The sequence below is a fragment of the Mustela lutreola genome, chromosome 15, assembly GCF_030435805.1.
Source record: "Mustela lutreola isolate mMusLut2 chromosome 15, mMusLut2.pri, whole genome shotgun sequence".
In the NCBI taxonomy this organism is placed as follows: Eukaryota; Metazoa; Chordata; class Mammalia; order Carnivora; family Mustelidae; genus Mustela; species Mustela lutreola.
This window is the reverse complement of record NC_081304.1, coordinates 13,330,386-13,358,125: the sequence shown is the minus strand read 5'-3', so window position 1 is coordinate 13,358,125 and position 27,740 is coordinate 13,330,386. Positions and strand designations below refer to the sequence as shown.

Here is a 27,740-nt window from a genome sequence, read left to right as displayed (position 1 = left end):
TTTTTAAGTTTTACTATTTTTTTTTATTTGACAGAGATCAGAAGTAGGCAGAGAGGCAGGCAGAGAGAGAGAGAGGGAAGCAGGCTCCCTGCTGAGCAGAGAGCCCGACGTGGGGCTCGATCCCAGGATCCTGAGATCATGACCCAAACCGATGGCAGCGGCTTAACCCACTGAGCCACCCAGGCGCCCTGTGTTCTGCAGATTTTGACAAACGTATAATAACCTGTGTTCATCAGTGTAGTATCATATAAAGTAATTTTTACTGCCCTAAAAATTCTTTGTGGTCTACCTATTCCTCCCTCCTCCCCATCCCAACCCTGGCAACCACTAATCTTTCTGCTGTCTGCATAGCTTTGCCTTCAGACTCTGTTTTGAACCAGGAGGACTGTGTGCCTCATGATTCAATATCCTCTGAGATATTCTTGCCCAAAAAAAGTCACGTCAATTACAAAAAGCTTCTAGGTTTAACTACCAGTTTACAGGATATACTAGGGGCAAAGGAGCCTCTTAAATGATACCACAGGGATGCAATCAGCATAATTTAGACTCTCGGAAACTATAAGATGATTGGCTTGATTTTGTCAACAAATGTCAAGGAAAAAAGAGCCATAAGAAATGTATCTACCGGGACGCCTGGGTGGCTCAGTTGGTAGGACGACTGCCTTCGGCTCAGGTTATGATCCTGGAGTCCCGGGATCGAGTCCCACATCGGGCTCCCAGCTCCATGGGGAGTCTGCTTCTCCCTCTGACCTTCTCCTCGCTCATGCTCTCTCTCACTGGCTCTCTCTCTCAAATAAATAAATAAAATCTTTAAAAAAAAAAAAAAAAAAAAGAAATGTATCTACCAACTGCAAAGTACGAGCCTTATTTGGATTCTGATTTAATTAAAATAAATGAGAGAGATAATTGGGGACTGATTAGATATTTGGTGATATAAGGAATTTTTAGATAACTTTTTTCAGAGTTTATCTTTTAGAGACACATACTGAAATCTATGATAGGTTGTCTGAAATTTGCTTCAAAGTAATTGACACATGGAGAGTGGGTGAAGACATATAAGTGAAACATTGATGGCTCATCGTATCAGTTTTTATTTTCCCTAACAAAAACTTACAAAGAAAACCATGAAATAAAAACCTTTCTCAGATCTAATAATGATTATAATGAAATAGCCTTACTTCAGTCCACTTTGCTGTTCTACATTTTATAAATTGACTTGCAATATGTCTATGCCAAATATTAAAAATGTTTTTCGTAGTATTCAACATATTTTATTTTCTATATTGTAATTGTATATTTACTGTAACTCTACCTTCTACATCTATTAGGAGTCATATCAACCTTGTTGTTATCTGAATTTTTAAAAGTCTAGGACCTCTTTTTTTCTGTAATTTTTTTGTTGTTCATCAGCCTGGAAGTGGCATCTATTTTTGTGTTTAGAATCATCATTTCTTGGACTCCTGGGTGGCTCAGTGGGTTAAACATCTGCCTTCAGCCCATATCATGGTCCCAGGGTCCTGGAGTCGCACCCCATGTCAGGCTCCTTGCTCAGTGAGGAGTTTGCTTCTCCTTCTCCCTCTGCCTGGCTTGTGCTCACTCTATTTCTCTCTCTCTCACACACATAAATAAATAAAATCTTTTTAAAAAATTAATGAACTATTGATGATACACAACAACTTATTAAATGAATCTTAGTATTTTTTCCCAAGATTTTATTTATTTATTTGACAGACAAAGATCACAGGTAGGCAGAGAGGCAGGCAGAGAGAGAGGGGGAAGCTGGCTCCCTGCTGAGCAGAGAGCCCAATGCGGGGCTTGATCCCAGGACCCTGGGATCATGACCTGAGCTGAAGGCAGAGGCTTTAACCTAACACTGAGCCACCCAGGCGCCCTTGAATATTCACCCAGGCGTTCTTGATATTCTTGAAAAGACATAGCTGTACTGATGGAGAACAGATCCTTCCGAGTGGGGGAAGTATGTGCCTATAAAGGGGCAGATGAGGGAGTTTGGGAACTATACAGAACTATTCTGTATCTTGATTGTGATTACACAAGTCTATACGTATGTTAAAACTCACAGAACTTTTTATACCAGAAGAAAAAAAAATACATTTTCCTATATAATTTTTTTAATTGTAAATTCTTGGAGGAAACTAGCTTTTTATATCATCAGCATTCTCTCAGTGTGTGAGAAGCTTCTTACTGTTTGACAGGTGTGAATATTTCCATACATTTAATTATGTAATTTTTAGAAATTATCAAGTATAAACTTATTTGGGGTCTTACTTTGTTAGGTGGAAACCTACGGGTCAATGGAAAAGAAGGAGAGAGTGGAGTTTATTTTGGAGCAAATGAGGCTCTGCCTAGCTGTGAAGGATTACATTCGCACACAAATCATCAGCAAGAAAATTAACACCAAATTTTTCCAGGAAGAAAATACAGAGGTAAGCGTGTCTCTTACTGCAAGTTTACTTTAGAAGTGTTGGGAAAAAAACCTATACACCCCAATTTATTTTATCAACCGTTTTTTTTTTTTTCCCAGAAATTAAAGTTGAAATATTATAATTTAATGATTCAGCTCGATCAGCATGAGGGGTCCTATTTGTCTATTTGTAAGCACTACAGAGCCATATATGATACTCCTTGTATACAGGCAGAAAGCGAAAAGTGGCAACAGGTGAGAACGTATTCTTATACTTGGTTGATACATACTAGGAGGAATTGCATTTTTTATTTTGAAATGGTTTTAACTTCAGTAATTATATGCGGTCATGTGGTGCTACTTTCTGTTCTGTGTGTTGATAATTCAGTTTATCTTTACTGATCCAAACAAATTGTGGCAGTATTCTACATTACCGCTTTTGAAGAATGTGGCCTTACTGTTTAAAAGGGGGGACACCTAGGTAGCTCAGTCGGGTAAGCATCCTGCTCTTGATTTTGGCTCAAGTCATGATTTCAGGGTTGTGAGATCAAGCCCCGCATCAGATTCTTTCTTTCCCTCTTCCCCTCCCCACTCTCCTGCTCACCCATGCGCAAGCATGTTTTGAATAAATAAATAGATAGATAAATAAAATCTTTTAAAACATAGGGATACCTGGGCGACTCAGTCTGTTGAGCATCTGCCTTCATCTCAAGCCATGATTTGGTGGTCCTGGGGTCGAGCCCTGCTTTGGGCTCCTTGCTTAGTGAGGAACCTGCTTCTCCCTCTCCTCCTGTTCCCCCTGCTCATTCTCTCTCTCTCTCTCTCTCTCTCTCTGTCAAATAAATTTAAAAAAAAAATTTTTTTTTAATATATTTTTAAAGATTTTATTTATTTATTTGAGAGAGAGAACATGAGCAGAGGGTGGGGGCAGAAGGAGAAGCAGACTCTCTGCTGAGTAGGGAGCCCGATGCAGGACTCAGTCCTGGGACCCTGGGACCGTGACCTGAGCTGAAGGCAGATGTTTAACTGAGCCACCCAGGCACCCCCCACAAAAAACTTTTAAAAGAAAAAAAGGCAGGGTGCCTGGGTTGGCTCAGTTGGTTAAGCAACTGCCTTTGGCTCGGGTCATGATCCTGGGGTCTCGGGATCGAGTCCCAGATCGGACTCCCTGCTCAGCAGGGAGTCTGCTTCTCCCTTTGATCCTCCCCCCTCTCATTCTCTCTCAAGTAAATAAATAAAATCTTTTTGATAAAATTTAGGGGTGCCTGGATGGCTTAGTCGTTAAGCTTCTGCCTTCAGCTCAGGTCATGATCCTGGGGTCCTGGGATCGAGCCCCGCATAGGGCTCTCTGCTCATTGGGAAGCCTTCTCCTCCCTCTCCCACACCCCCTGCTTGTGTTCCCTCCCTCGCTATGTCTCTCTCTGTCAAGTAAATAAATAAAATCTTCTTAAAAAAAAAAAAATTATATCAGGCGCGCCTGGCTGGCTCAGTCAGAGCAGGTGACGCTTGATCCTTGGGCTCATGAGTTGGCTGGATGTAGAAATGACTTTTTAAAAACAAAAACAAAAACGAAATAAAATAATGTATGTATAGCAGGTCACTTGCTAACAAAGGTTATAGGTAAAAGACCTAGCATTACTTTGGAAAATTATTTCACAAAACTGTTACAAATAGTTTAAATGTATATTCCATGTTTGTGCTGCTAATTTGTTACAATAATTTTTTCCATATACATCTGGCACCAAGTAGTAATTCAAGTTAGCATAGATTCACCGTAATTGTTTCAGAGAAACATATGACAAGAAGCCACAGTAAAGGGCAGCTTGGCAGGATGCTTATTCCCTAAGACTTTCGAGTAGAATACGAAACATGAATACATATATGACAATTCTCCCATGATTTTTTGGTTCCTGCCAGAGGTTCCGCTTTGTTTCTAAGCTTATTTATAATCCATTGTGTTGTACAACATTTTTAGGCTCTGAAAAGTGTTGTCCTTTATGTGATCTTGGCTCCTTTTGACAACGAACAGTCAGATTTGGTTCACCGAATAAGTGGTGACAAGAAGTTAGAAGAAATCCCTAAATACAAGTAAGTACTTTTTTAGCTAGTACAGTACCTCTCAGCAGAAACACTATTTTGAAAGAAAATAGGTTAACCTATGTGTACACCTGCTGAATTTGGTTGCCGATAGAGAGTGTATTGGTGAATAAAAACAGAGTTCATAAAGTAGTGAAGTGTTTCTTCCACACTGCATTAGGAATTAATGAGCTAATAACATGCTTCATTCTAAATCAATTACCAAGGGTGCCTAGGAGGCTCAGTCAGTTAAGTGTCTGACTCTTGGTCTCAGCTCAGGTCTTCATCTTGGGGTTGTGAGTTCGGGCCTCACGCTGGTCTCCAGGCCGGGTGTGGAGCCTGCTTTAAAAATAAAGAAAGAAGGGGCGCCTGGGTGGCTCAGTGGGTTAAAGCCTCTGCCTTCGGCTCAGGTCATGATCCCAGGGTCCCAGGATCGAGCCCCGCATCAGGCTCTCTGCTCAGCGGGGAGTCTGCTTCCTCCTCTCTGCCTGCATGTGATCTCTGTCAAATTAAAAAAAAAAAAAAAAAGTTTAAAAAAAAAAAAAAGAAAGAAAGAAATAAGCCATTCATCAAATATCAAGCTCCCTTTAGCAGCTTTTGGTTAATTAACCATTTGATAGAATTCAGTCTTCCTAGTGTGGCGTTCTGTGACTTTCAGTAGTGTGTACCATATAGAGCAGACCTGCACTTCCTGTGCACAATGGGCTTTTATTTATTAAAAGCTGTCTTTCCTTTATCTGTCTCATTGGTAAGTTTACCTTACTTAGTCCAGAGACTGGCAAATATATTGCAGGAGGGAGTAGGATATTAAAAAGGGGAATGCTTCATTCAGAATTACTGTGGAAGAAATGGTAGGAAAGTAGATAAAATAAATAATAATCAACTTAACGTTTTGTTTTACAAGTAAAAATTTGTATTTAAACATTTGCTATTATAGTACATGAAATATCATTGTTACAGATTTGGAATATTAAGTTTTATACAATTTACAGGGATCTTTTAAAACTTTTTACCACAATGGAGCTGATGCGTTGGTCCACACTTGTTGAAGACTACGGAATGGAATTAAGAAAAGGATCTCTTGAGAGTCCAGCAACTGATGTTTTTGGTTCTACAGAGGAAGGTGAAAGAAGGTGGAAAGACTTGAAGAACAGAGTTGTTGAACATGTAAGAACCTGGCATGGTAGAGATGCCATTCTGAAAGTAAACTTTGTCACATTTGAGCACAAACTTTTTTTTTTTAAGATTTTATTTATTTATTTGTAAGAGACAGAGGGAGAGAGAGCAAGCGAGCACAGGCAGACAAAGAGGCAGGCAGAGGCAGAGGGAGAAGCAGGCTCCCTGCCGAGCAAGGAGCCCGATGTGGGACTCGATCCCAAGACCCTGGGATCATGACCTGAGCCGAAGGCAGCTGCTTAACCAACTGAGCCACCCAGGCGTCCCGAGCACAAACTTTTATTTTTCAAGTTTTTGATAGTCAGATGTGGCTTTTTGGAGGTTATGTCTTTAAGTCTTTGCCCTAGGGTTTTTGTTTTTTGGGTATTTTTGCTATGCCCAATGTGGTAGTGATGTAAATTTGTTGTTGGAATGTTTATTGTGTATTTCCAAAACCATATCCAAATTTATCTCCTCCCTCTTATTTCCCCCTGCCGTATTCCCCCATTTTTGGCTTTTCAGGAGAAAACAACAACAAAAAAAACACCTGTCTTTTAGCATGCTTATTTTGAAGGGACTGTTAACTGTCCAAAATTTTAGGGACACCTAGCTTGCTCAGTCAGTAAAGCATGTGACTCTTGATCTTGGGGTTCTAAGGTTGAGCCTCACATTGGGTTATAGAGATTACTTATAAATAAAATATTTTTAAAAAATCAAATTTTTTATAGCCTATAAATGAGAAAGAATTTTTGAAGAATGCAGGGGATGCTTGTGAGTGAAAGTTCTTTTTTGATACTTGCTTGGTAGTTTTGGGAACAGGTAGCAAGTCTTAAACCTAATCTTTGATATTCTTGGTGTCACTGTAAATTGAATTATCTCAGTATTCATTCACATAACAAACATTATTGTGAGCCTTCTCTTTGCCAGACACTGTACAAAGTTGTTGGGACATGTGGGAAAGTAAGACATGGTCCCTTGTCTAGGGAAAAAAAAAAAAATAAGTTATAGGAAAAGATGCATTTATAAATAAAAGTATTCTAGATATCAGGGCACAAATGGTTGTCATGTGGAGTGGAACGTAAGTGGAGAGTTGATTGATTCTACCTGAAAGGGGGCACCTGGCTGGCCCAGTTGGTAGAGCATGGGACTCTTGATCTCGGGGTTGTGAGTCTAAGCCCTGGGTTGGGTGTGGAGGTTACTTAAAATCTTTAAAAAGAAAAAGGAAAAAGAAAGATCAGGCTAGATCTGCAGTAATTGACACAAGAGATAAGATTTGTAAGAAGAGTACCTGGTATGTAGGCAGACGCAATAGTCTGAGCAGGGGAAACAAATGCCTCGAGATGGGGCTCAGTGAGGAAGAAAGTCAGAGATACGGGAAGGGTCTGGAACTTACCAAAGTTTATACACCGCAGTAATGGAAACTTGGAGTTGAGGGGACAGTGATCTTACACAGACCATTCTGGCAGTAAGTGTGGAGAATAGATTTGGGGGAGAGACAGGAATAGGGCTGAGAAGGCTAAGTCAAGGCCCCGTGTGGGCTTCATCAAGGTGTAGTAGCTGAGGGATTGAAGAATGGATCGGATGGAACTATTTTAAGAAGGAAAATCAGTAGAATTTGGTCATCATTGATTACATTTTAGGGATGAAGGAAATGGGGTCTAGAATGATTGTCCTTCCTAAGAATTTGGTGTTGCCATGGACCCTATTAGAGACAGGAGGAAGGACCGTTTCTTCAAAGATCAGTTACTTTTCTCTCCCCACTGTTCCCCATTTTTTCTGTGAATGCCATTGTTTTGTTAATAACATAGATAATAATAAAGGGAGGGAGCAGTGGCTCAGTTGGTCAAACATCCTACTCTTGATTTTGGCTCAGGTCATGATCACAGGGTCGTAGAATCGAGCTCCCTTTAGGCTCCAAGCTCAACAAGGAGTCTGGTGGGAATTCTCTCTCCCTTTCCCTTGACCCCAGCCCCAGCACACTCTCTCTCTAAAATAAATTAATAAATCTTTTTTTTTTTTTTTTTTTAAAGAATAATAACAGGAACCATTTCCAGTGAAAATTAGGAAATTTAATTTCAGGTTACCTTTAGTTACAATGATGGTAATATGGTGTTTTAAGATGCTCTCAATCATTTTTGGAATCTGAACCTTTTAAATATTTGTGTCATAATTATTAAAGTTTAACTTTAGATTCTTGCATTTAGTATTCTAGCATTTAGCCTTTTTGCATTTAGCAAAAACTTTTTAGTATGTTTCTGTGGGTTTTTTTTAAGATTTTATTATTTGACAGAGAGGGAGACAAAGAGGGAGAAGTAGGCTCCCCGCTGAGCAGAGAGCCGGCGGGGCTGTCAAAAAGAGTTGTGGAGAGTATTCAGAATAACTGCAGAAGCCAAAATATCTAAATTTTGCTTTGTTACTGAAGTTTAGAACCGGCTTCATTCCAGTGTGGGCTATAGAGAAAAGCTCTGAATTGGACATTTTAACTAAACCTATTTGGATATAAGAAAAATAAAATAGACCTATGTGAGTATGAAAACAAGTGGGTTTTTAGCTTTACTGATGACTGTTGGGTGTCCTTCTTGCCCTCTGTCCTCTCCCCAGAATATTAGAATAATGGCCAAGTATTACACAAGGATAACAATGAAGAGGATGGCTCAGCTTCTTGATCTGTCTGTTGACGTAAGTAGTTTGAGTTGTTCGTAGCCAGTCATTTTGAATACGTGTCAACGGACATGTAAAAATTGAATGAGAAAATCAATTTTGTTTTATTATTTAATTTTAAGTTTAGGTGGCGCAGTTTCTCCAGGCTATCTTGAATACCAAAAAATAGCCTAAGTATCAAGTTTATAGTTACATTAATATTATGTGTCCCCGTTAAAATCTTCACTTAAGTATGGTAGTTTTACATCGCTTCCTCTGCGGCCCAGGGTATACGTTTCCATAATGAATACGTCTGGGCTTCCAGAAATGAACCACAGAAAATGTCAGGGAGACTTGACTTCGCTTCCCTTGCAGAGAGAGGTCCCAGGTCACATTAGAGGAGCGCTGGGTTCACGTATGGGTTTCTGTTGGTGACATGTCTGCCACCATGGAGGTGGGGGTCAAATGAGGTGATCCAGAAGCCACTTCTGTCACCAGAGTTTTTCAGTTTAGCTAAAAAAGAAGAATCACGGAGGTTAGAGGCCGAGGTGTGATCCTCGGTTGCCTCATCACCTCCTCACATTTCCCAACAAGGGTCTGAGAGTCCTTAGAAGTGAAGTGTCTTGTCCTTGGCTACATAGTTGCCAGTGGCAGAGCATATGTTGTAACCCAGCATTTCTGGAAACAAGTTATCTTTATAATGGTTACGGGGAAACATGTAGACCAAGAGTGGACCAAGCTGCTGTCGGCAGCAGGCTGGCTGGTGCTGCACCAGCAGTGTTGAGTTTGCAGGAAGGCGGGTTCAAATTCACCCTGATCCCCAGTAGACTCAGAGTCTTTTCGTTCCTTCGTACACATAAAATAAGTGTATTATTACAGGAAGTCAGCAGTTGCTAGCAATGAAGAGTGAATTTTAGCTCTGCATATTCTTAGGTCAAGAGTTCTATTTTCCTTGTATTTTATTTATTGTCTGTATTTACCCTGTCTTAATCCAAGTTGTCTCTCTCTCTTGCAGGAGTCAGAAGCTTTTCTTTCGAATCTAGTGGTTAACAAGACCATCTTTGCTAAAGTAGACAGGTTGGCAGGAATTATCAACTTCCAGAGACCCAAGGATCCAAATAATTTATTAAATGACTGGTCTCAGAAACTGAACTCACTGATGTCTCTAGTTAACAAAACTACACACCTCATAGCCAAAGAGGAGATGATACATAATCTACAATAAGGGTCTCAGCGCCCCTAGTGCTTTTAGAAAAGAGTTAAAAGTGGAAGTCAAAAAAAAGGACTGTTCTGGTGTATATGTTGGGGTTTTTGTTTTTTGTTTTGTTTTGTTTTTCTATTCTCAGCTCCTTTGTCTAAAATGTACAAGATAGTGAATATGTTTAAGGCCCCTTTTGACCTCTCAGTTCCCTGATTTTATCATTAATTTTGCATTTGCAATTGGTGCAAAAAAAAAAAAGACATTTCTATCGTCTATGTACTCAAAAAATTGTGTCATAACTTACCCAAGTGTGTTTTTCTGTCATTTGAAAACTTTTTAGCTATTATTTGTTCTCATTCAGCTAACAACCATAATTATAATAACAAAAGCAGTGTATGCACATTGACTTTCTATAGTTACCTGTGTTTCTGAACATTTTGTGGGATAGTGATTTAAGTATTTTTTAAATAAAAGAAATTATGTTGTAAAGCTATCAATTATTTGGTAGAATTTTAAAAAACAACATAGGACATACAAGAACATTTGGGGTAGAGTTGTGATTTGTGAAGAATTTGTATTTTAGATTGTGGCAGAAAGCCTCTAGTCCGAGTGTATGTAGCGTGATCTGGTAGGCTGAAGAGAACATAGACATAACTTTTTTCCCCCTTGAGTCATACTGATTTCCATCAGAGTAGCTTGATTATTTTCATTCCCTTTCCCTGACTTGACCAGTTGCTGAACGAAATCAAGTGACATTGTGTTGACACAGTTTAATACACACAGTCATTTTTATAAGATTTCTTTGTGGCTTTCACTTAAGGGTCTAATTACATTATTAATGTTCCAAATTCATTATCTTCTTATAGGAGCTTTAGTTCCAGTATATGAACACTGGATTGTAACCTAAAATGTTTCAAAAAATGACAACAACAAAAAAGACTCAGCCACCCTCTTAGCAAATGGCATAGTATTGACTTTTTTTTTTTTTTTTTTTTTGCAGAGGTTAACAAGTAGTTTTACTGTCAAAAGAAACATCTGAAATCAATTAATAGCAAATTTTGGAAGTTTTTAAAATTTTGATTTATTTCAAGGAAAACTGAAGAATGAGACAATGAAACAATGTTAGAAGCTTATTTAAAATGGTGTTTAAACAAAGAAAGTATGAGGTCTACTTTTAAAAAATCCAAATGAAGGGAGTGGGAGAAAAAGACATTCTGGAAATAGCATTTTTCATAATTCATTTTCATTTAATGATCATTAAATTGTCCTACTTCGTGATGCCAGGGCTGGGGACAATTGTGGGATCTCTGCTATTTATGCTGAGTCATTGTGAGTAATAACCTAGTATTAAATCTAATTCTGTTCTTTGGAAATTTAATGTATCGGTCACATTAATAACATAAACATCTGCTACCACTTATCTTTAAAAATCTAACCAAAAATATGACAAGGAACATCAGAAGTTCACACTAGCAGTAGGAATATGGTTTAAATTTTCTTCTGAATGAAAAGGATAGAAAATAAAATCATTTTGTATTGTTAATTTGTAAATCAAGTTGGAGCTAATTTGAATCTAGCTTCTCATTAACTCCCTAACTCATAACCCTCGCACTTGCCAGACCGAGGCTATTTGGCCAAATACTTGGTTGCTGTAAAGATCTCAAATGGCCTTCTTTGGTCTTTATTTAACATGCTTGCCCTCAAACCAAGCTCTTTGTGTGTTCTGATTTGGTACCATTTGTAACTGTCCCAGTAACTGAATCCCATTTGGTTTAACTGCTCATCCAGCTCTGGTTTTTTTTCGCCTCCAAGCAAACTTAAATTTCTTAGTGTTACAAAGAAGAATCCATTAACACAGGGCAGTAAAATATTTGAGATGTTCAGAACCCAAAATCCCAGCTTCCATTTCAGACCTAAAGCTAGCTGGTTATGAAAAGAATAGAACTACTTTGTTTTAAATAGGGAAAAGATAGTACTTGACTCGTTTTCGGTTTCATTAGGTTACTAACAGGTGACAAGCCACTGTTTTTTGTTTTCATTTTTTAAATGTTTTTTACCCTTTTATTTTTTATATAATTTATGTTTTTATTTTAGAGTTCAGTAGCTACTTCTTGTAATTACCTTCAATTTCCATATGCTCAGTAATCATTGGAAAACTAATCTTTAAAATCCATACTGTTTCCTTCTCTCTCTTCTACATGTTACATGTATGATATAAGTACATAATTCACATTGTTTTTGGCTCCTGAATAGAGCTGCAATAAAAGCACTAATTTGTGGGTGTGTAAAAACCTGTAGAATAAACTCATACTTGTAAAGATCACTTCTTTTTTCAATTCTCTTGATGTTTAAAACAGAAAGCCATAGGTTTTTCATTCTTTCAAAGTCAGGTTCTCTCCATAAATCTTTTCTCAGCGGTGGGAAAACATTGTGCATGTTTGTTTCAAAAGCCAGCTGGTTGGTATTTTTCCCCCGGGTTCATTCTGATCTGAATTCAGTGACAGGCTATGCCTTCCTGGCTCGTGAGCCATGGTTCTCCAACGTAGCCCATGGCAGACTCACCAGCAGGGCACGCTCCAACAGATGCTTGGGTCCTACCCCCAGAGTTTCTGATCCAGGAGGTCTGGGGTAGGGCCCACGAATTTTCATTTCTAGCAAGTCCGCAGGGGTTGCAGATGTCGCTGAAAATACTGCATGGATGCGAACATCGGTACGGTGAGGAGTAAGCCAGATACCGACTCTGTGTGCTTTGTTTCCGGTCTCGTGATCCGAGGTCTGGTTTTATCTTGCTTGCTGACATGTAGAGAAGTGTTCTTGCTTTCTGAGTGGATGTAAAGCACTGTCTCTCAATATTTACCATGTTGAAGGAATTGAAGATTGGGAAAAATCTCATCATCTTGCTGTCTGTTTCTTTATGAGATTGGAAACTATGTTTATCTTGGTATCCATCATTTCTGTTACATAGTAGAAATGTAAATGCTTATTGAGTTAAATTGTTTCTTAACCAATTTTTTTAAAATCCTTCCTATACCTTTCTGGGATTTTGTTTTCATCCTCAGGTCCAACTTTATATTACCTATAAGGGTAAAAGTCAGTGGCATTAATTATATTCACAATGTACAACCATTACTAATACTATTTCCAAAACATTTTTTCAGTCATTAAAAAAATATATTTAGTGGGGCGCCTGGGTGACTAGTGGGTTAAAGCCTCTGCCTTCGGCCCAGGTCATGATCCCAGCGTCCTGGGATCTGTGAGTCCCACATTGGGCTCTCTGCTCAGCAGGGAGCCTGCTTCCTCCTCTCTCTCTCTCTGCCTGCCTCTCTGCCTACTTGTAATCTCTGCCTGTCAAATAAATAAATAAATAATATGTTTTCTTAAAAAAATAAATAAATATATATATATATATATTTAGTAAGTTCTGCACGCAATATGGGGCTCAAACTCACAACCCCAGAATCGAGTCACATGCTTGGGACTCCTGAGTAGCTCAGTTGGTTAAGCTTCCGTCTTCAGCTCAGGTCATGATCGCAGGGTCCTGGGATGGAGCCCTGCATCAAGCTTCTGCTCAGTGGGGAACCTGCTTCTCCCTCTCTAACCCTTTCCCTGCTCATGTGTTCTCTCTCTTTCAAATAGTTTAAAAAAAAAAATCCTTTACTGACTCTGCCAACCTGGCACCCCTATTTCCAAAATTTTATCCCAACCAGAAGCTCAGTTAACCATTAGGCAGTAATTCACCATCCCCCTACCTCTTCCCTAGTCTCTTGGTAGCTCCTAGTCTACTTTGTGTTTCTATGAATTTGCCTGCATAAGATACTTCATAGAAGTGGAGTTATACAGTATTTTTGTCCTGTGTCTGGCTTATTTCATTTAGCGTAATGTTTCCAAGCTTCATCCGTGTAGCATATATCAGAACTTTGTTTCTTCTGTGGCTGAATAGCATTCCAGTGTATGGATATACCACAATCCGTTTGTTCATCTCTCAGTGGTCCCTTGGGTATCCACCGTTTGCTTCTTGTGACTAGTGCTGCTATAAATATGGGTGCATGAGTGTCTGAAGTCCTGTTTTCGGTTGTTCTAGGAGTAACTGTATGTTGGCTTTTACAAAATAAAAAGATCTGGGGTGCCTGGGTGGCTTGGTTGAGCATCTGCCCTCAGCTTGGGTCATGGTCCCAGGGACCTAGGCTCCAGCCCTGCATTGGGCTCTCTGCTCATCAGGGAGCTTGCTTCTCCCTCTCCCTCTGCCTGCTGCTCCCTCTGCTTGTGCTCACTCTCTTTCTGTCAAATAAATAAAATAGTTTTAAAATAATTTAGAGGAAACTAACAATTGTGCAGAGTACTTTTTACTCAGATTGCTCATGTTCTTTTATTTTTGAGAAGTTTTTATTTTAATAATTTCTGCACATAATGTGGGGCTCAAACTCACAAACCCTCATGAGGATCAAGAGTCGCATGCTCTTCTGACTGAGCCAGCTTGGCGCCCCAAAGATTTTCATTTTTAAAATTTTTATTAGATATACTTTTTAAATTATTTATTTTAGAGAGAGTGTGTGAGTGGGGGAAGAGAGAGAGGGAGAGAGAATCCTCAAGCAAAATCCCCACTTAGCACAGAACGCAACATGGGACTCGATCCCAGACCCTGAGATCACGACCTGAAATGAAATTGAGTCACCGACAGAGCAACTCAGGTGCCCCTCACCCCAAAGATTTTTTTACTTCAAAGTACACTCCACACCCAGTGTGGGGCTTGAACTCACAACCTTGAGATCAAGAGACGCATGCTCCACTGACCGAGCGAGCCAGGTGTCCCGCACATTAGCTTTTTTTTATTTATTTATTTATTTATTTATTTATTTATTTATTTATTTGACAGAGAGAGAGAGAGAGAGAGAGATCACAAGTAGGCAGAGAGGCAGGCAGGGAGAGAGAGGAGGAAGCAGGTTCCCCACTGAGCAGAGAGCCTGATGCGGGGCTTGATCCCAGGACCCTGAGATCATGACCTGAGCCGAAGGCAGAGGCTTAACCCACTGAGCCACCCAGGCGCCCCTCCACATTAGCTTTTAAAACCAAAAATATATTCATGTACAAAGGAATGATGTGGAAGGCCAGAGAGGGCCCAATTCCTGACAAAGCTGTTACTATGTTAAATCTTACCCCACTCACCGGAAATAAATTCTGCAAGGGTTCTTACTCTCTTGTACCACTGTCAAGAGAGACCTGAGTCGTGGAATAACTTATTGCGTTCGAGTTGTCAGAGCAAGTTTCAGGCGTTTGGAGCCTGTATCTCATGCATATCTCAGGAGAGCAATTAGCATGAAATAAGGCGCTCTTGTCTCCGTAGTAAGTACTCCTTTATCTGAAACCCTTAAGAACTTTTTAGGTTTCAGTACCAGGAAGTCTAAACATTTGGTATCACTGGGACAAAAAGAGAATTACTGGGCATGAATCAAAAGTAGCTCAACAGAGGCACCTGCCTAGGTCAGAGCATGTGACTCTTGATCTCAGTGTCTTGAGTTCAAGCCCCATGTTGGACAGGGTGCCTACCTTTTTTTAAAAATAGCCAAAAAAAAAAAAAAAATAGCCAAATAAGGGGCCCCTGGGTGGCTCAGCGGGTTAAAGCCTCTGCCTTCTTCTCAGGTCATGATCCCAGAGTCCTTGGATCGAGCCCCACATCGAGCCCCGCATCAGGCTCTCTGCTCAGCAGGGAGCCTGCTTCCTCCTCTCTCTCTCTCTCTCTCTCTCTGCCACATTGTTTTTTCTTATTTTTTCTTATTTTTTCTGTATTGCCCTACACAGCCTTCTTATTTAATATGTAATGAGCATCAACTCTGCCCTAAAAATCATCTTCAAGAATTTAATATTTCTAAATTTAGTACCCCATTCAATTTCATATCTTAATTTGGACTTTGGAAATTTTCCCTGAACTGCAAAAGAATACTTTCTGGTTTCGTAACACTTTTTTTTTTTTTCAATGCCTAAGTTTCTCTTGCAAGTGCAGAAAATAAAAAGGTTATGAAAGTAAAAAGTGATATGATGTAATCTAATTTGACTTCATCAAGATGTTAGCATTCTGTTCATTTAAAAGTTTTCAGGATTTGAAGAATTAGGTAACTTTGAAAAAGCTAACCTTCAAGAAAGAGCAAAGATAATGCTGGAAAGAAATAAGACGTTTCTTAAGATGCATATCATGTCTTCTGCTGCTGAACGCACAGCAAAATGCCTCACTGCAGAATACTAACCAGCTGGTTTCCTGATGCTTCCACACTGATTTCCATTGTGTCTGGAATGCAAGGCAGATATTTTATTCAAAATGTCCCCACTTAATGGAAACATTCTATGAAACCAGGTTTCCTTTACCTTTTAGAATGCAAATCTTGAAAGAGAAGGATTATGTGATTTTCTCCCTGCTGTCAGTACTTAGGGCTTACAGTAAGAGTTTGGAAATAAGTTCTTCCTCTAAGATTTAGATTATAATAGCACATTCTGGGCCAGAGCGGATAAGCAGACACTTAACGGCTCCCTGACTCGCCAGATCTGACTTCCAGAAGGTAGGTGTCTGGCAGGCAGCTTGTTAGCTGACAACTAAATTTCCCAACATCTGGAATTTGTGCCCTGCATATAGTTACAAAATGTATGGACTTTGAAAAATGACCAGATAGGGGCACCTGGGTGGCTCAGTGGGTTAAGCCACTGCCTTCGGCTCAGGTCATGATCTCAGGGTCCTGGGATCAAGTCCCACATCGGGCGCTCTGCTCGGCGGGGAGCCTGCTTCCCTCTCTCTCTCTGCCTGCCTCTCTGCCTACTTGTGATCTCTCTCTGTCAAATGAATAAATAAAATCTTTAAAAAAAAAAAAGAAAGAAAGAAAAATGACCAGATAACTAACTTGACTAGCTCTGAGATACATAACTGAAGAAAGAATGTGTTGATCACAGACTTAGCCATGAAAGGTAGGGGAAGAGAGCCCAGAAGCCCCAATGGGAGGGGGAGAAGGATCCTTAGCAAGCTGAATCCAAGTGTTCTCTGGGCTTATGGTCAAGACCATCCTAACCCAGGAAAGGGACCCAGGAAATGCATCTGAAGCCCTGTGATCCCCTTGCTGGGAACCTTTCTCTCAGGAAATTGAGGCAGCATGCAAAAATGGTCTAAAATCCTATAAGGAGCAGGGCACCTGGGTGGCTCAGTCGTTTAAGCATCCAGCTCTTGATCTGGGCTCCGGCTATGATCTCAGGCTTAACAGATCAAGCCCTGCATCCCTCTATGCTCAGCAGGGAGTCGGCTAGATTTCCCCTCTCCCTCTGCCCCTCCCCGAACCATTCTTTCTCCCTCTCTCTCATAATAATAATAATAATAATAATAGGGGCGCCTGGGTGGCTCAGTGGGTTCAAACCTCTGCCTTCGGCTCGGGTCGTGAACCCAGGATCCTGGGATCGAGCCCCATGTCGGACTCTCTGCTCCGCTGGGAGCCTGCTTCCTCCCCTCTCTCTCTCTGCCTGCCTCTCTGCCTACTTGTGATTTCTCTCTCTCTGTCAAATAAATAAAATCTTTAAAAAAAGAAATTAAAAAAATAATACTGATGAATTATTATTTATTATAAATAATAATGATAAATTTATCATAACAATGATAAATCATAGAAGAGCCTCACCTTGATCTGACCCCATTCTCAATAAGTGAACTTTTTTTAAATAAGATTTTATTTATTTAGGGGTGCCTGGGTGGCTCAGTGGGTTAAGCCTCTGCCTTCGGCTCAGGTCATGATCTCAGGGTCCTGGGATGGAGCCTCTTCGGGCTCTCTGCTCAGCAGGGAGCCTGCTCCCTCCCCCCCCCCTGCTTACTTGTGGTCTCTCTCTGTCAACTAAATAAAATCTTTTTAAGAAAAGAAAATAAATAAAATCTTTTTAAGAAAAGATTTTATTTATTTATTCGACATACAGAGACACAGCGGGAGAGGGAGCACAAGCAGGGAATGGGAGAGGGAGAAGGCTCCCTGTTGAGGGAGAGGGCTCCATTCCAGGACCTCGGGATTATGACACTGAGCCACCCAGGCGCCCCAATAAGCAAACTTCTTTTTTTTTTTTTTTTAAGATTTTATTTATTTGATAGAGATCACAAGCAGGCACAGAGGCAGGCAGAGAGAAGGGAGAAGCAGGTTCCCTGCTGAGCAGAGAGCCCGATGCGGGGCTCAATCCCAGGACCCTGAGATCATGACCTGAGCTGAAGGCAGAGGCTTAAACCACTGAGCCACCCAGGCACCCGGAGCATCTGATTCTTGATTTTCACTCAGGTCATGATCTCAGGGTTGTGAGATCCAGTCCTTCATCAAGCTCCAGAGAGAAGATTCTCTCTCTCCCTCTGCCCTTCCTCAACCCATGCCTGCTCTCTCCTTCTCAAAAAAAAATAAAATAAAATTACGAATGATACAAAATTGGTTGACATCTGACAGGGTCACACACTGTAAAGTGTTGAGGCTATTTTTTGCCAGGTGGGTATTACTTGCATCTTTAGCAGACAAAAGTCTGTAAATTAATCTCTGCTTCTACAAAACTTTTAAATAGCCCCGACGATAAAAAGTCATGCTCAGCACTGCACTGAAAGAAAACCCAGTGATCTCAAATCTTTTACTCATTTCCAAGGGTTTTTTCACCCCATTTCCAAGTTTTAAATATGTTTTCTGACATCATATATGTCTGCAAACCAGGAGGGAGGGTTGATTGTGTATTTTCTTGGATGACTATTACATTTCTTCTCGGTAGGGAGTAAATGGTCATTCTGGTTTTATGCACCTGTAATACTATGGATGAATAATGTGCCTCCATCTCTGAAAGATGATCTGCTCTTTGACCTGGAAACACTGAGCTTCCGTGCCTATAGGGCTGGAGGCTCGACCTGGCCTGTAGAAAACTCACCGAGATGACGGTGATCCAGTCAAGTCTTCCTGGAGAGACAGTTTTTTGTCCTCTCCCCAAAGAGAGAGAGAGTTCATTTCTTTCCTTTTTTTTGTTTTGTTTTGTTTTTAAGATTATATTTATTTATTTGACAGACAGAGATCACAAGTAGGCAGAGAGAGAGGAGGGGAGAAAGGAAGGGAAACAGGCTTCCTGAGCAGAGAGCCTGATGGAGTCTGGATCCCAGGACCCTGAGATCGAGACCCGAGCTGAAGGCAGAGGCTTTAACCCACTGAGCCACCCAGGTGCCCCTTTTCTTTCCTTTTTAAAAAATTTTTATTTCTTTATTTGAGAGAGAGAGCACAAGTCCGAGGGAGAGACAGGGGGAGAGGGAGGAGCAGACGCCCTGCTGAGCAAGAGCCACACTTGGTGACACTATCCCAAGACCGACCCCGAGATCATGACCTGAGCTGAAGGCAGACGCTTAGCCCACCGGGCCACCCATGCGCCCCAAGAGCCCTTTTCTTATCTTGGTCAAATTTGCCTGAGCGGGCTCCGGATGTTTTCTTGCCCCAAAGGGATGGGAACCCCTGTAAGACGTTAATTCTGAAAGTGACTAGTGGCTCTGGGCTTCCCAGGTGGGCCAGGGGAAAGGAAAGGAAAGGAGCTCTTCATCGTTCTCCTGGTACAAGTTCACTTGGAGCCGCAGACCTGGACGATGGTGTTACAAACCCCAGGATTCCAGGGACGCTGTTCTGATAGTTCACGCCTTGCAGGAAAAGCCCGTCTCAGCCCACTGCCTCTGCAGATGGCGTAGCACAGCTTTGCCAAGTTGGAGTGTAACGACCACGACTAACAAGGGGTTTGAAAATGCTTTTCAGAGAAAGGGCACTTGAACGTAATACTGGTCAATGTTTTCCTCAACAGAAAACCTTTCGCGAACACGCACAAACGCCCTGGGAATTCACACAACCCAGAAAGGAAACGCGCGCTAGTTATCTCGTGGGAAGGAGGAGAATTTCCTTACAGAGACAGGAATGTACCTCATTCACTTGGGTCCCGTGCAAGTCCTCCCGGACAACGGGGTATAGTTTGAATGACTTCAAGTAGCAGATAGTTTGCTCAAATCTGTCAGCAGACATCCAATAGCTATTCGAGTCTAACAAACTTATTTTAACAATATGATACGGATCTCAAAAACCAGAGAAATGTGTCAATGGTTAAACATTAAATTTCAAGGCACAGATTACTGGGTCCCCGGGACCCTCTCTGCCTCTCTTCTTTATTTAAGATTTTACTTATTTGACAGAGACAGTGAAGGAACACAAGCAGGGGGGAGTGGGAGAGAGAGAGAAGCAGGCTTCCCGTTGAGCAGGGAGCCCCATTCAGGGCTCGATCCCATGATCCTTGGATCATGACCTGAGTTGAAGGCAGAAGTTTAACCACTGAGCCACCCAGGTGCCCCTGCCAGGACCCTCTCTGCCATTTACAAACATGGAGATCATGGGTGGAGTTCATCGTGGGGTGTTTCCACTGCTGCTGGAAGAAACTCAGAAACACACAAGAGGCACTTCTCCCTCTTTCCATCCAGGAAGCCTTTACGTTTCTAGGGCCCATCACCCTCTCTTAAAGGGCTGTGGGGTGTGGACGGAGAAGACAAGTTAAGGGCATGCTCTCTCCTTTGTCCCTGGATTCATCGGAGGAATGAACACTTTGTTCAGGGAGGCCGATGTGCATGGACCGGTGCCGGCGGGAGAAGAGAGGAAGCGGGTTGATTACACTTTGCCTGAAACCTAAGCCGCTTCTGGTATAAAAGAAGAGAAAATGTTACCTGCCTTTGCTAATCGTTCCAAAAATGTACACAAAAGAAGCTATACTAGACACACTGCTCTGAACGTTGCTTTTTCTCATTTATATATTTTTCATATATCTTGGGGATGTTTCCAGATTTCCTGGTACAGGTCTACCTTCTTGTTTTCCAGTAGATGCACGGATTTTTAATATATTAAAAACCATCACTTATTAACCAGTCCCCAATTCATTGAATGGTTGCTTTCGGGTTTTTAAATTTTAAGTTTTTAGTATTTTTTTCTTTTTCTCCTCCCTAACTTTACTGAGGACTGAGTGGCCAATAAACATTGTATTTTACTTAAAGTGTCCAACATGATGGAATGTTTGGCTGGCTCAGCCAGACCCTGATCGTGTGGTTGTGAGTTTGAGCCCCATGTTGCATGTAGAGATCACTTTTTGTTTTTTTAAAGATTTTTTTTTAATATTTTATTTATTTTTTTGGCAGACAGAGATCACAAGTAGGCAGAGAGGCAGGCAGAGAGAGAGAGAGGAGAAAGCAGGCTCCCTGCTAAGCAGAAAGTCCGATGCGGGGCTGGATCCCAGAACCCTGGGATCACGACCTGAGCTGAAAGTGGAGGCTTTAAGACACTGAGCCACCCAGGAGCCCCGAGATCACTTTTAAAAAAATCATAAATAGGGACGCCTGGGTGGCTCAGTGGGTTAAAGCCTCTGCCTTTGGCTCAGGTCATGATCTCAGGGTCCTGGGATCCAGCCCCGCATCGGACTCTCTGCTCGGCAGGCAGACTGCTTCCTCCTCTCTCTCTCTCTGCCTACTTGTGATCTTTGTCTGTCAAATAAATAAATAAAATATTTTTAAAAAGATTTTATTTATTTATTTGACAGAGAGAGATCACAAGTAGGCAGAGAGGCAGGCAGAGAGAGAGAGGGAAGCAGGCTCCCCGCTGAGCAGAGAGCCCAATTCGGACTTGATCCCAGGACTGAGAACATGACCTGAGCCAAAGGCAGTAGCTTAACCCACTGAGCCACTCAGGTGCCCTAAATAAATATAATCTTAAAAAATTTTTTTAATAAAAAATCATTAATTAATTAATTAATTAATTAAGATGCCTGGGTGGCTCAGTCGGTTAAGCCTCTGCCTTCAGCTCAGGTCATGATCCCAGGGTCCTGGGATCAAGCCCCTTGTTGGGCTCCCTGCTTCTCGGGGATCCTGCTTTTCCCTCTGCTTGTGCTCTCTCTGACAAATAAGTAAATAAAACCTTTAAAAAGTAAATAAAGAAATAAAATAAAATCTTTAAACCAAAAAATAAGGTGTACAACATGATGTTTTGATATATTATGAAATGCTAATTAACATACAGTCACCACCTTACAGTTACCTTTCTGATTTGCAGTGAAAACATTTAGTAAGTACTCTCTCGAGAAATTTCAAGTTTATGATACATTATCATTAACTGTAGTCCCTTTGCCGTATATTAGGTCTCTAGAATTTATTTGTTTTTTTAAATTTTTTAATAAATGTATTTTATTTTTTTTTTTATGATTTTATTTATTTATTTATTTGACAAACAGAGATCACAAGTAGGCAGAGAGGCAGGCAAAGAGGCAGGCAGAGAGAGGAGGAAGCAGGCTCCCTGCTGAGCAGAGAGCCCGATGTCGGGCTCGATCCCAGGACCCTGGGATCATGACTTGAGCCGAAGGCAGCGGCTTAACCCACTGAGCACCCAGGTGCCCCTTTATTTTATTTTCTTAAAAGAGTTTATTTGTTTATTTAACAAAGAGAGTGAGTACAAGCTGGTGGAGTGTCAGGGAGAAGGAGAAGCAGCCTCCCCTGAGCAGGGAGCCCGACGAGGGCCTCAATCTCAAGACCTAGGTTGGTGACTTGAGCCGAAGGCAGCCGCCCAACTGACTGAGCCACACAGATGCCCCTCATCTTTTTTTTTTTAATGTAATCTCTACACCTCATGTGGGCCTTGTACTCACAACCACGAGATCAAGAGTTGCATGCTTCACCAGCTAAGCCAGCCAGGCACCCCCAGAACTTAATCATCTTATAACTGAACGTTTGTACTCTTGGACCAACATCTCCCCATTTTCCCCACCCTCTGTTATTTTTAATAGTTGTATTGAGGTATAATGGACATACAACAAACATCACATATTTAAAGGGCACACTACACTTCTATCAGTTTTTACATATGTGTATACCCATGAAACGCTCACCAATATGGAGATAGTGAACATCTTGTCCCTGTCTCCCCACAACTTTCCTGGTGGCTCTTCCTGGTCCTTCTTTCTTTCTTTTTTTTTTTTTTTTAAAGATTTTATTTATTCATTTGACAGACAGAGAACACAAGCAGGCAGAGAGAGAGAAAGGGAAGCAGGCTTCCCGCTGAGCAGAGAGCCCAAAGCGGGGCTCAATCCCAGGACACTGGGATCATGACCTAAGCAGGAGGCAGAAGCTTAATCCACTGAACCACCAAGGCGCCCCTTAATTAAAATTGTTTAAGATTTTATTTTAGTGGGGCACCTGGGTGGCTCAGTCGTTAAGCGACTGCCTTTGGCTCAGATCATGATCCCAGGGTTTTGGGATTGGGTCCTGCATCGGGCTCCCTGCTCAGCGGGAAGCCTGCTTCTCCCCCTCCCATTCCCCCTGCCTGTGCTCCCTCTCTCACTGTGTCTCTCTCTATCAAATAAGTAAATAAAATCTTTTATTAAAAAAAGACTTTATTTTATTTATTTCAGACAGAGAGAGTGAGAAAGCACAAGCAGGGAGAAGGAGCAGAGGGAGAGGGAGAAGCAGGCTCTCAGACTCTCCTGAGCAAGGAGCCAGGCTTGCGGCTCCGTCCCAGGACCCTGAGATCACAACCTAAGCTGAAGGCAGACACTTAAGAGACTGAGCCACCCAGGCGCCCCCTTGTCCCTCTCCCTCTCCTGTTGCCCCTTATCCCTCCTTTCAATAAAGGTATAGATTTTTATTTTGTTAAATATAATTTACTAACAAGCTCCCATTGTTTGAATGGTTTTCCCAGTTTTTGTTCTTTTTTAAGATTTTACGTATTTTCAGACAGAGAGAGTGCATGAGCACGTGGGGTGGGGGTCGGGACAGAGGTAGAGGGAGAGAGAAACCCAAGCAGACAAGCACGGGGCCTGATGCGGGACTCAATCTCACAACCCTGAGATCAGACCTGAGCTGAAACCAAGAGGTGGACCCTTAACCGACAGCACCACATGCCCTAAGATTTTATTTTATTTTATTTATTTTATTTTTTTAAAGATTTTATTTGACAGAGAGAGAGAAATCACAAGTGGCAGGCAGAGAGAGATAGAGGAGGAATCAAGCTCCCCGTGGAGAAGAGAGCCTGACGTGGGGCTGGATCCCAGGATCCTGGGATCATGACCCGAGCCAAAGGCAGAGGCTTGAACCCACTGAGCCACCCAGGCGCCCCAAGATTTTATTTTAAACTAAACTCTATCCCCAACGTGAGGCTCGAACTCACTCAGAGATCAGGAGTCACAGGCTCTACGGACTGAGCCAGCCAAGAACCCCTCTCATTTTTTTTTTTTTTTTTTTTAGTTCTTATTTATTTATTTGACAGGCAGAGATCACAAGTAGGCAGAGAGGCAGGCAGAGAGAGAGGAGGAAGCAGGCTTCCTGCTAAGGAGAAAGCCCCATGCGGGGCTCGATCCCAGGATCCTGGGATCATGACCTGAGCCAAAGGCAGAGGCTTGAACCCACTGAGCCACCCAGGCGCCCCTCCCCTCTGTTTTCATTTGGGATTTTGAGTAACCACCTCCCCCCAACCATCACAAACAGTGCTGCGGTAAACACCCTTGAAAACCCATCTTGGTTCAGTTCTCCTCAAGACATACAGTCTTACTGACATTTCTGATTATTATATTCTCTAAAGTAACCGTTCGTATCATTATTCAGGTGACATTTCAGACTTCTCTCACGCATCACTTCCGATCACGTTTCCAGCCACCAACGCAGCGATCACTCCTTCGTGGACAAAAATGATTTCAAGCTGGTCCAGCCACACCATGTCTTGCCTTGGGTCTGCCCTACTCTCCTCCTCTCCTTCTGCTCTAGGGCTTCCCTATTGACGGAACCCCAACTCTCACCACTGAAAAAAAGCAGGGGTTAACATCCCGTGGGGTAAATCTTTGATCAAGGAGAGAAGGGAGGTGGGGGGTTGCTTCTTTCCAGTTTCTGCCCACTGGACTATCCTAAGTGCAGGTTATATAACTTCTCAGAGGACAAGTCCCCCAGGAGGACGCGCTCAGCCACCTTCAGCAGGGGTCACTTTAATAATGCATCTTCCTCGTGGTACTTCTCCTCATCCCCTAGCCCCCCCCAACCCCCCCACCCCAGCCCGCTCCTGCCCTCTGAAACTGCATCCCCTAGTACATGAGTAGCACCGAAGCTTTCTTGTTTCAGGCTCTGCTTTCTGGGGAATCCAGGCTAAGACAGTTGGTATTTCCCACGTGATTATACTGGCTTTAAATGAAGCCATCTGTAAATCTTTCTAGTGATCAGCGTTGGAATAGGATCCCGAGCTCTTGGGATTGTGAGATACGATATATAACAAATGCAAAACTGCTCTTTACTCTTCTGTGTATGAGAGGAGTAAGAGTATAGAGGAGTCCAAGAAAAGGCAGCGACTCTGACAGAAACATTTGCCACCGCTTTACTCACAGGTCTGCGTTCTCTCGTCAGCGCACGGCAATGGGCTTTCAGCTCTCTCCTCTTCTGAAATGGCCCTTTCGAAGACACCAGTGCCCACCATCGTGTCACACAGCCAAAGGTCTGATATTCTGTTCGCATCGTACATGATCTCTCAGCAGCATTTGGCTCAGTTAACCACAGCCTTATTGAAACAGTTTCTCGCGGCGCCTCGGTGGCTCAGTCGTTAAGGGTCATGATCCCAGAGTCATGGGATCGAGCCCAGCACTGGGGCTCCCTGCTCAGCGGGGAGCCTGCTTTTCCCCTCCCACTCCCCCTGCTTGTGTTCCCTCTCTTACTGTGTCTCTCTCTGTCAAATAAATAAATAAAATCTTTAAAAAAAAAAGAAAGAAAGAAAGAAAGAAAGAAACATTTTCTTCTTTCAGCTGCCCTGATGAAGTTGCCACCGCACCCTACCTTGATGGCTGTTCCTCCTTCCGTGCCTCCAGACCCCTGGCCATCGAAGAGGGCCATGGGCTCTCCTCAGCCTTCTCTTTTCCAGCTGTGTTCTCTCCCCAGACAATCTCATCCAATCCCATGGCTTTCGATGTATCTCTAGGCTGATGACTTCCATCTTAGTATTTTCTACCCTTGCTTTCCTCTCGGACCTCAGACTCCAACTATCCACTTGGATCTACTCGGATGTCTTAAAGGCAACTGAAATGTAACAGAGTCACAGCAGAACTGACTTTGCCGTCGACCTGCTTCGCTCTGTTCTTCCACATTTCAGGAAACGACAGCTCAGGCCAAAAAACTCAGATCACATCCTTTTGTTCTCGCCCCTCCTCTTACCCATTAGCAAGTCCTGAGTCTTCCTAGTTCATCCCCAGTCCAGCCACTTGTCAGCACCTCCACGGCTACCACGTGACCCAAGCCGCTGTTGTATCAAGTCTGGACTACCGCCAAAGGCTACCAGACTGGTTTTTGTTTTTTGTTTTTTAATTTTTTTAAATTTATTTGACAGACAGAGATCACAAGTAGGCAGAGAGGCAGGCAGAGAGAGAGAGAGAGGGAAGCAGGCTCCCTGCTGAGCAGAGAGCCAGATGCGGGGCTTGATCCCATGACCTGAGCGGAAAACAGAGGCTTTAACCCACTGAGCCACCCAGGTGCCCCCAGACTGGTTTTTGTAAAACTTAAATCTGATTGTATCTCATTCCTGCTAAGAAAAAAAAAAAAAAATCTTCCACCAACATTCCTTGTGAGGATAAAGATCACCAGCCCCTACCTGATCTGTCCCTGGCTGACCTTTCTTTCTTTTTTTTTTTTTTTTTAAAGATTTTATTTATTTATTTGACAGAGAGAGATCACAAGTAGGCAGAGAGGCAGACAGAGAGAGGAGGAAGCAGGCTCCCCACTAAGCAGAGAGCCCGACGCGGGACTCGATCCCAGGACCCTGAGATCATGACCCGAGCCGAAGGCAGTGGCTTAACCCACTGAGCCACCCAGGCGCCCCCCTGGCTGACCTTTCTGATCACATATCTGGATTCTCTTTTCCCTCTTCTTTTCTTTCTTTTTTTCTTTCTTTCTTTTTTTAAAGATTGTATTTATTTATTTGACACAGAGAGAGAGATCTCAAGTAGGCAGAGAAGTAGGCAGGGTGGCGGTGGGGGAAGCAGGCTCCCCGCTGAGCAGAGAGCCCGATGCAGGGCTCGATCCCAGGACCCTGAGACCATGACCTGAGCCGAAGGCAGAAGCTTAGCCCACTGAGCCACCCAGGCTCCCCTTCCCTCTTCTTTTCTGACACACTAACATGTTGAGCTTTTTGGGGGTTCCTTCTCTTTCCATGCTAATTTCCCAACACTCTTCTCTAGACCTTGATGACTGGCTCTTCTTGGGCTCTTTCTTATTACTTGGGTCTCAGCTCAAGTGTCAGTTCTCCAAGAGGACTTTCCTGACATCTGGTTAAAGTGCAGTGGTTAAAGTGGGTCTGGTCCTCAGATCCTCCCTATTATCCAGGTTTATTTGACCAAGTTGCTTATCACTTCCTAAAATTACCTTGTCATTTACTGTCCTCTTTCCTTATCCCTTTGTGCAAGTACTGATGGTCTCTGTCTCCTCGACTCCTTGACCCAGGATGGTAGCTCTTGTCTGGTTCCCTGCTACATCCCAGGAATTTAAAATAGAACCTAGCCTAGAACCCAATAGGAACTCATACTTTTGGATATGAAATACGTATTTGTTGAATGAATGAATGGTGTGTGGTAGCATTGTCATCTTTTCCCTTCAGCAGGTTGTTTAAAAGACTTTGGATAAAAGAGGTCAGAGGGTGGTTTGCAATCTTTGGAACTGATTGGCGCCTTTTTTTTTTTTTTTTGGCCCATTAAGAGATATATTTCCCTGGCTTTTCTTTCATTACTTTTATATATATTTTTTAATTCATTTCAGCAATATCTCCACCCAACCTTAGCTCAAACTCAAGAATCACGTGCTCTACCTACTGAGCCAGCCAGCACTCCTACAATTATTATTATTATTTTTTTGCTCAGAGGGTCAGGGTCACCGAAGAGCTTATAGGACTGTGTGAAGGAAGAAACATCCTGTGTCTCCCCTCCATATCTCAGGGGCTTGGAGTGTCAGAGCTTGGAGGAGGAACTTGAGACACAAAAGACCAAATGTTTGATGAGTTCAGCCTGCTGGAATTTTCCGAGAACCCTTGACCTTGGTGCTGGTCTGGCTCAGCATAGGGGTTAATATTCGATCCTCTTGCTGGAGCCCAAACACCAACCCAGACTCCAGACTTCCTTATTCAATAACTCTGTAACCCCTGTGTAGGTCACGTACCCTCTGGGTACTTTAGTCGTCCTATTTGTATGGGGATGATGATG

At 42.3% G+C, this 27,740-nt stretch overlaps 1 protein-coding gene across 1 annotated transcript in view; it reads left to right on the top strand.

Moving 5' to 3' along the window:
- PSMD12 (proteasome 26S subunit, non-ATPase 12) overlaps nt 1–11,817 on the top strand; it is a 28,614-nt gene extending 16,797 nt beyond the window's left edge. Inside the window, exons 6-11 of the mRNA XM_059148642.1 lie at nt 2,295–2,444; nt 2,543–2,677; nt 4,398–4,510; nt 5,491–5,665; nt 8,255–8,332; nt 9,309–11,817. Of these exons, the coding sequence (XP_059004625.1) occupies nt 2,295–2,444; nt 2,543–2,677; nt 4,398–4,510; nt 5,491–5,665; nt 8,255–8,332; nt 9,309–9,518 (861 nt within the window). The 3' untranslated portion in view covers nt 9,519–11,817. The remainder of the gene's footprint in view (nt 1–2,294; nt 2,445–2,542; nt 2,678–4,397; nt 4,511–5,490; nt 5,666–8,254; nt 8,333–9,308) is intronic.
- Nucleotides 11,818–27,740: the final 15,923 nt, after the last annotated feature.